The following is an 8,562-nucleotide window of genomic DNA, read 5'->3' as shown; positions in this document are numbered from 1 at the left end:
TGCATTAAAAAGTCAGAATACACACGTACAGTTTCTAGTGTAGCACCAGTAGTGTATTCAAGTATACTGTACTATTGTAGTATACTGTGCTATTCTCAGGGCATTCCATCGATTGCAACTGGACTATTCAGGTTGTCTTAGAAGAAAGACGTTTCGCCTCTCATCTCAGCAGGCTTCATCAGGTCATGCTCAAAGACTAGGAGGTACACACACGAGTCAGATTACATACAGACACAGAAAGGACTAGAGCTGTCCTATCTAGTCTGTCCCACCAAGTCTGACTCATCTTTAGTCCTATCTAGTCAGACTAGATAGGACAGCCCTAGTCTAGTTCATGCTCAAAGATTAGGTGGGACACACACCAGTCAGACTAGATAGGACAGCTCTAGTCCTATCTGTGTCCTATCGAGCCTGACTGGTGTGTGTCCCACCTAGTCTTTGAGCATGACCTGACGAAGCCTGCTGAGATGAGAGGCGAAATGTCTTCTAAGACAACCTGAACAGTCCAGCTGAGATGGATGGAACGCCCTGAGAACACAACGACCTGGATGAATGAGAGTATTCCCAGGCATATTCTGTACTATCAACTGCTGTCGTTGGTGGCATCCTTTCTTTGCGGTTCCTCCTGTGTGTATATGCATAACATCTTTCCCACATGGCGCATGGCTTCAGTGTCTTTCGGTGTATATTTTGTAAACACGTGAGGGCCTGAAGCGAGCGTCAGCTGTACTTACTCTCTGGTCAACAGACAAACATGGAGCGGAGCAGCAGCATCAGGAGAAAAGCCATGGATAGACAACACAAAGCTGAAGTTATGATTGCTGGAGAACAGCTCAGGTATGAGGGAACGCAAATTCAAATTCTGTCAGGGTTTGATGGATGACGTCAGTTTTGCTTCAAGGTTGAGGCTCCATGATGGAAAACTGATCAAGGACAGACGGTACCATCTCAGAACGTATCCAAATTGCTTTGTAGCGCAGGAGCTCATAGCTTGGCTCGTGAGCCACAAGGAGGCCCCGGACCGGGCCACAGCCATTTGTCTGATGCAGCACCTCATGGATCAGGACATTGTTCACCACGGTAATAAAGCACAGACACACCTTAGCAAGGCGACGGCCGTGCTAAAAAAGATGCCACTCGTTCTGTTTTGTTGTAGTTTGTGATAAGAGGTCAGAGTTCAAGGATGCCAAACTGCTGTATCGTTTCCGAAAAGATGACGGCACATTCCCCTTCAACACAGAAGTGAAAATCTTTATGAGAGGACAACGACTGCATGAACAGTAAGAGCTTTCCACGTGGCCCTGCGGTTCGTTTTGGTTTGGAGAAATCAATTTTAAAATGTCATAGTAAAAATGGGAAAATAGAGCAAAAAGGCACAATGTCGAGAAAAAAGGCAAAATGTTGATACTAATGATGAATACTACTACTAATAAGAATGAATAATAACACAAAGCTTTGTCTTTCATTTTCGAAAATGAAAAAGAAATAAAACCATCATATCACACCCCTGCAGTAGGTCATTCCTGACAAATACCAATCTGGTGAGATTTTTTACTGCACTTGGAGAAGGATTTCATTTGCAGGACACATCTTATTTTGCTATATGAATTTTCCCTCATGAAAGCAGTCTAATTCTATCAGACGGTGAGGACCCGCAGATTTGCATTCAAACTCAGGTTCATGCTCTGCTGTGCTACTGAAGAAACGGTACGCTGTACTCGCGGTCGTAATTTAGTACCTTTTGGTTTAGTTAGTTTACTTTAGTATGGTTTTTCATTCCATCCATTTGGAACCATATCTGAAAATACTAAAAAACTAAATCTTCTTTCCGTTTGGGGACTTGTTTGTTTTGGCAGGCAGTACACAGTGTAGCACACAACCACTCAGATGTTCATGCAGCTCCTTTAATCTGGCCTTGTGAGAGCCTCCATGGCCAAAGTATTTTACATCAGATGTTGGCTTCAACTGTTTAAAACAGTCACCAACGCATTAGGAGCACTTCTTAGCATAATAGACTAATGAACAGCCAGTGAGTGTTACCCCGATATGTCCTGTCACATGAACATTGCCTATGGACGTGCGCTATTTCTTACATAAGATTTTATACTTTGCAGTGTTTCCCACAGGACTGCTATCTATTTGTGGTGATGGGTTGTGGGGAGAGGGGGATGGTTGACGTTGTCATCTAATTTGCATAATTGGCAATGATGCATGTGCATGTCATTTTTATGTCACAAGCAAGACGGAGCCGCCTGTGGGTGCTCTTAGATGGGGGAGCGGCCACAGCAAAGCAATACATGCTTTCATGTTTAAGTGTCCAAAAAGACCAGAAAAAGTTTCTACATCAGCCGCAAGTCGTTTTTTGATCAAGAGCTGGGGTGTCAAACTCGCTGTAATTCAGGGCCACATCGCAGATATGGTTGCCCTCTGAGGGCCACTTGTACCGTCAATAAATATAATTATAAATATAAATAGAAATATAACCTCATGTATTATTACCCATCACCCATGCATATGATTACTATATTTTCACTAACAAATTCAAATGAGAAGAGAAGTGAGAATGTCAAGGTGACAAGCAGACACTCAAGTACACTAAGTCCCCAACTTATGAACATCCGACATGCGAACATTCGGAGATACGAACGCAAGCTGACTGGTGTATATTTTCATGTATTTTGCCTTTTGGAACTCCATATTTATACTGTACATGCTTGACCAGTAGAGGGCACTGTGGCACTGCTAATGGGACCAACAGGTAGAGGAAAAAGACGAAGAGGAGAGACGAAGGCTAAGTTGTAGTTGTTTGATACAACCCGGACAGAGCGTGTGATTAAAGTTTATGAAGAGTTAATAGGCCTGCTTAATTCTACACCACCCACAGAACACTACCTCTTTTAGAAGAGTCTAACCACGACGACCATTTGTCCTTTTTTTCAATAACTCCTCCTCCTCCTCCACCACAACCACGTATGCTCGACCACTCCTCTTCAAAGGTAAATAACATTTATCATTACGTATTATTATATCACTTTTTTTTTTTTTTTTTATCCTGGTTTAATATTACTACTGCATCCAAACTCATATTTACATACATACACATATACTGTATATGTATACACGTACATGTAGTACCTATATCATTGGTCATATTACCTTTTGTTGGACTTACGAACAAATCGACTTGCGAACGGTCGTCTGGAACCAGTTGTGTTCGTTAGTTGGGGACTTGCTTGAAATATCTTGTTACATGATCAGACTATATTCAAGTTTAGATCAGGGGTGCCCGTTACGTCCATGGCGAGCTACCAGTAGTTTGGGCCCACGGTGTAAACAACACCTTGTAGATGTCATATGACATTAGTCAGCTACCCTCCTGATTCGCTCTTGCAAGGAGAAGCAACTTTCATCTTTATTATTGTGATTATGGATAGACTAGCTGAGTGGTAAGATGTTTATAGCTATAACAAACGTTATGTGTGGACTTGTAGTTGTCTAGTTACGTAGAAAGAAAAGTGTATTGTTTACTGGCTTTGCTCGATGTCATGAAGTCCACCACAGAAATCAGTGTTTTCTACACGTCTGCTTCTTAAACTATTATTTCAGGATGAAATGGAAAATGTGCCCGTTGCTGAAACCTTTTGAATACGTTGCCTTGACTTGGGCTGCATGGTGTTTTGCATCATCATTTTCCATTCTTGTGTATGGCTAATGTTTGATAGCAAATGCTAACTGGATGTAATACATGACGTGCGTTACGTACGACATATTACTAGTACTCAGCTTATGTACACAACTATTGATTACCTTTATTGCCATATTGAATAGAATTACCATTGATTACCTGTAAACTTTGAAAAGGTGAAATACTAATCATGAATAATTACAATAGTATTTCAAAGTTTACCAGGTAGATGTGATATATGTTATATGTTTTATAGAAAGAGGTAGATCATTTTGACTTGTAACTTGCATGCACCCCTGATATGCATGTATAACCTACATAATACACAATACCTACTCATATGTTTTTATAAATATATATATTCTCTATTTTTATACGTAGTAGCTGGTAGATCTTTGGGACTAGGTCATTTTAAAAGTAGCTCGCAGGCTGAAAAAGTGTAAGCACCCCTGGTTTAGAGGAACTTCACGCAGTACAATGTTTTGTCAAAATGAAAGAACAAATACATTTAGAAGGAAAAAGGAGAAGTGCGTTATTCCCAAGCGTTCACGGGCCACATGAAATGATGTCACGGGCCACATCTGGTACCCAGGCCTTGAGTTTCACACGTGTGATCAAGAGAATATAGAGTAGTCTGAATACTCGCTAAATGAGTTGGCAACACTCATCCCTCCTGCTACGTATTCTTATTCTGCCAGAGACCAGGTGCGTGTGATGTGTGTTAAAAAGCAGTTAGGATGCCATCTACTGGGCGGAGTTGGGAGGACACCAGGTAGTGCTAAATCTATTTGGGCTTTTTAGGTCCACATTTATTCGTGGCGGGCCACCACAAATAACTGAATGTGTGGGAAATGCCGTTCTTTATGCAGTCTCATAGGGGACAAGCAGTCAATTTTGCAGGCGAGAGAGGAGCTTGGTGTTGCCTATCAGCGCTCTTTTCCTGGCTGCCAGCTAATTGATTGGTTACTACAAAATGGAGAGGCAGAGAGCCGGCGCCGGGGCCTCGAGCTGTGCCGTGCTTTACAAGAGCATGGCATCATTCAGCACGGTGAGGGAACAGCACCAAAAAAACAATGAAAAAAATACTCATTTTAGAAGTACTCTGCTTTATTTTTGCTCTCTCTCCCTCTCTTCCACAGTGGCCAAAAAACATGATTTCTTTGACAGTGGACTGCTCTATCAGTTCTGCATCAATTTCCGCCGCAGACGACGCCTGTCTGAGCTGCTGAATGAGAGTGAGCAAGACAATGATGAAGGCACGGTGGTGTCGACGCATGAAGACAGCCACCCTGACAGCCCATTTGTTCTGCGCAAAAAACAACCCCAGGAGGCAGACAGCGCTTTCCAGTTAGGTCAGAATAATGATTCCTCCTTATGGTGGCATATTCCTGTCCTATTCTAGTTGACTTTCACACCATTTAATGATAGTGGGAGCCGGTAAAGACTTGAAAGAGGCGACTAGTGGTTGTCGAAGCAGCTTGATTTCCCTTCAGCTTCACTCTGCTGGACTTCCTCCTTTTGTCCCGCTACCATCAACCCCAGTCATAAGATGCAACCCTAAATCGGGCAAGTGTACAATTACAGTCTTGCTCTTTTGCTGAAGCTATACGGAGGAATGACAGTCATGCTCTTGCAGTTCTTAAAAGACATTTTACATGTGAAGAGTTACTGGCACCAGGAGCGCCCTTCACCAAGAGAGTGTTGACGGTGAGTTGCTATAGCAACTATCATTTATTTCAGTGGAAATGTGTCCCACCACAAATACATTTGGACCGCCACAAATAGATTGGGCTCTACATGTCGTTCTGGCTTCAAATTAAGCTTGGACTTTTCTGCATAGAGCTTCCATGTTCTCCCATGCTTGTGTGGGTTCACAGTCCGAGTACTCTGGTTTCCTTCCACAGTCCAAACACGAGCATGTTAGGTGAACTTAGTGGTTCTCAACTGTTTTCTGTCATGCCCCCACTAGGGAACAGAAATGTTTTCGCGCCCCCCTCCCAATTTGAAATACTACTGAGAAACTGATATGTACTTATTTATCTGTACTGTACAGACTGAATGCGAAACTGAAACTAGCGAACAGAATGGAGAACAGTAAAGCATACAAGTGTATTCAAGAATCAAATTGTACGCTGAGTACGATAAATTCATACATGCTGGCAGGTCTGCACTAATAATGAAAGTCCTCCCTGCCTCTGACGCCCCCCTCTCACAGTTCACCCCCTCCGGGAGGCCCACCCCACTATTTGAGAAACACTGGGTTCATTGGAGATTCTAAATTGTCCATAGACGTGAATGTGAGTGTGAATGTTTGTTTGTCTATACGCTACACGCAGTGGCGGTTCTGGCTTGAATGACGCCCTGGGCGGACCAACGCTGTGGCCAATTGTCCATATGGTCCATAGCTAGAACCGCCACTGTCTGTACGCGCCCTGAAGGGTGTACCTTTGCTCTCACCCAAAGTCAGCTGGGTTCACCTCCAGCTTATCTGTGACACTGTACAGGATAAGCGCAAGAAAATGAATGAATGAATGAATGTATCATTTCGTCACACAGAGAAAAGTAGCACTTACAATTACAAGTGACGAACATCTTTACGGTTACCATGACGTGGCTCATGGCGTCGCTGAAGATGTTGTTCTGTGTAGGGGTTTTGATTGATTGATTGATTGATTGATTGATTGATTGATTGAAACATTTATTCCATTCCAGAAAGAAGAAAAGAAACAAACAATATTAAAACACTATAACATAAAACCAAACACTCTTCAAACCAGAATGAAAGGGAGCAGAAAGAAGACAAGTCTTATTATCTCTGCCCCTTTTTCAGCCACAAACAAAGTCATATTTAAAAACAATAAAAACAAAAAAATATACCTATAGTAACCAGCCACACAGGTGGTTACACATTTCAATTACAACTCAACCAATGCCATTTCCCACAACAAAAATAACCATAGTATGACAGCCAATCATAACTGAGATAGTTCATATTTCCTCAACATACTCCTTTTAACCATTTTTTAAAATATGGTATCAGACTTGGATTCTATAGTTTCTTTATTTAGATTGTTCCATAAACTTACTCCTTTTACAGAAACACAACGTTCCTTCATTTTAGTCCTGAATTTTGTTTTTTTGAAAATCATTGTACCTTTTAACAAATACTTACTTTCTCTTCTTTCAAATCTTTTCTGAATATTAACTGGCAAACTTTTTTTTTATAAGCTTTCAGCATAATTTGCAATATATTATATTCTACTAATTCATAAAATTTCAATAGTTTTAACTTAAGAAATAGTGTATTTGTTGGGTCTCTATATTGTTTTCTACTGATTATTCTTATTGCTCTTTTTTGCAAAATAAATATTGACTGAGTGTATGTTTTGCAAGCATTTCCCCATGCTTCAATACAATAGGTCAGATGTGGAACAATCATGGTGTTGTACAACATACAGTATACATTGCTTTGTTATCCAGTGAATGCTCTACGTTATGGAACAATGCTATTATTTTGGCTATTTTTACCTTTGTGTACTGTATATGTGATTTCCAACACAACTTCTCATCCAGAATTACACCCAAAAACTTGATTTCTCTTACTCTACTAATTTCAATACCATTTTGCTGTAAATCAACATCATGAATTATGCTATTTTTGAAACTTAAAAGTTCTATTTGTTTTTCACACAAAGAAACTGTACACATTTGTGTTCTATATTCTAAGTATGGTTATTGTAAAATGCTCACTCCCAGGTGACGGGCGATGCGCTGGGTTGGGGCTTTGTCGTTCGGGGAGTGGCTCCTTGTTATGTACAAGCTGTTGACCCTGGAAGCCCTGCAGCAGCTGCCGGAGTAAAGGTGATACACATTAAAACCGGAAATAACAAAATATTAAACAATAAATACTTGGACATGGCTTATTCAAACCATGCCCTTCTTTCAGGTGCAGCAATTTGTCTGTCAGTTGAATGGACAGTGTGTACTCTATCTGGACTACAGGACATTGACCACATTGGTGATGACAGGACCTCGCATTGTTGTCCTCGAAGTGATGGAGCCATTGGAATAATTTTTATTTTTTTGCTCTTGAGTATTACAGTTATTTACGAACAGGTCTTGTCCTGTGAGCATATTAGATATAGAATAGAAATAAATACAAAGAGCAGAATAAAAAATAACCAATGTATTCCACCCAGCAGAGAGTATTTTGTATTGGAATTTTTGAGTTCCGTATGTTCCGAGAACGCACATTACTTTGGAATATTTGAGTTAGAACACGTAAGAAGTTGCAAATGCTTCCCAGCGACTACGCTTACTTTATGCCACAGTTTGGCTTTTATTGCACAGGTCCAATGACAAAAACGCCATTAGTATTATTATTATTATTATTATTATTATTATTGTTGTTGTTGTTGTTGTTGTTTTGGCCAGGACCAGAGTACCAAACGACAAGTGCGAATGCAGCATTAAAGGTTGGGTAATTTCCCAAAACAACAAAGAAGTTCTGATGCCAATTTTAAGATAATAAGAGTGAAGTTGAAAAGCTCAAGTTGCTAAGAAATATGCTAAAAAATATTTTCCAATATCTTTTTTGCTCATTTCAAAATATATCTTGTTTGTGTTTTCTATTTTGAAGGGGTCAAATTATTGTACATTATGGGATTTTAAAAATATATACACTAAGTCCCCAACTAACGAACACAATTGGTTCCAGACGACCGTTCTTAAGTCGAATCGTTCTTAAGTTTAAACAAAATTAATATTACCAATGATATAGGTACTACGTGTACGTGTACACATATACAGTATATGTGTATGTATGTAAATATGAGTTTGGATGCAGTAGTAATATTAAACGAGGATAATTAATGAAA

The 8,562-nt window shown here is 40.3% G+C and overlaps 1 protein-coding gene across 1 annotated transcript; it reads left to right on the top strand.

The window, feature by feature from the left end:
- The first annotated feature begins 713 nt into the window (after positions 1 to 713).
- On the top strand, positions 714 to 8,039 carry si:dkeyp-97e7.9 (DEP domain-containing mTOR-interacting protein). The gene is made up of 9 exons (XM_054785155.1): positions 714 to 837; positions 902 to 1,080; positions 1,157 to 1,280; positions 4,555 to 4,733; positions 4,825 to 5,037; positions 5,114 to 5,251; positions 5,322 to 5,392; positions 7,442 to 7,546; positions 7,632 to 8,039. Exons 1-9 carry the CDS (start codon positions 755 to 757, stop codon positions 7,755 to 7,757), a joined length of 1,218 nt encoding a protein of 405 aa, XP_054641130.1. The 5' UTR covers positions 714 to 754; the 3' UTR covers positions 7,758 to 8,039.
- The last annotated feature ends 523 nt before the right edge of the window (positions 8,040 to 8,562 follow it).

The sequence above is a fragment of the Dunckerocampus dactyliophorus genome, chromosome 8, assembly GCF_027744805.1.
Source record: "Dunckerocampus dactyliophorus isolate RoL2022-P2 chromosome 8, RoL_Ddac_1.1, whole genome shotgun sequence".
In the NCBI taxonomy this organism is placed as follows: Eukaryota; Metazoa; Chordata; class Actinopteri; order Syngnathiformes; family Syngnathidae; genus Dunckerocampus; species Dunckerocampus dactyliophorus.
Note: the sequence above shows the minus strand (reverse complement) of the source record. Positions and strands in the feature narration are given on the sequence as shown.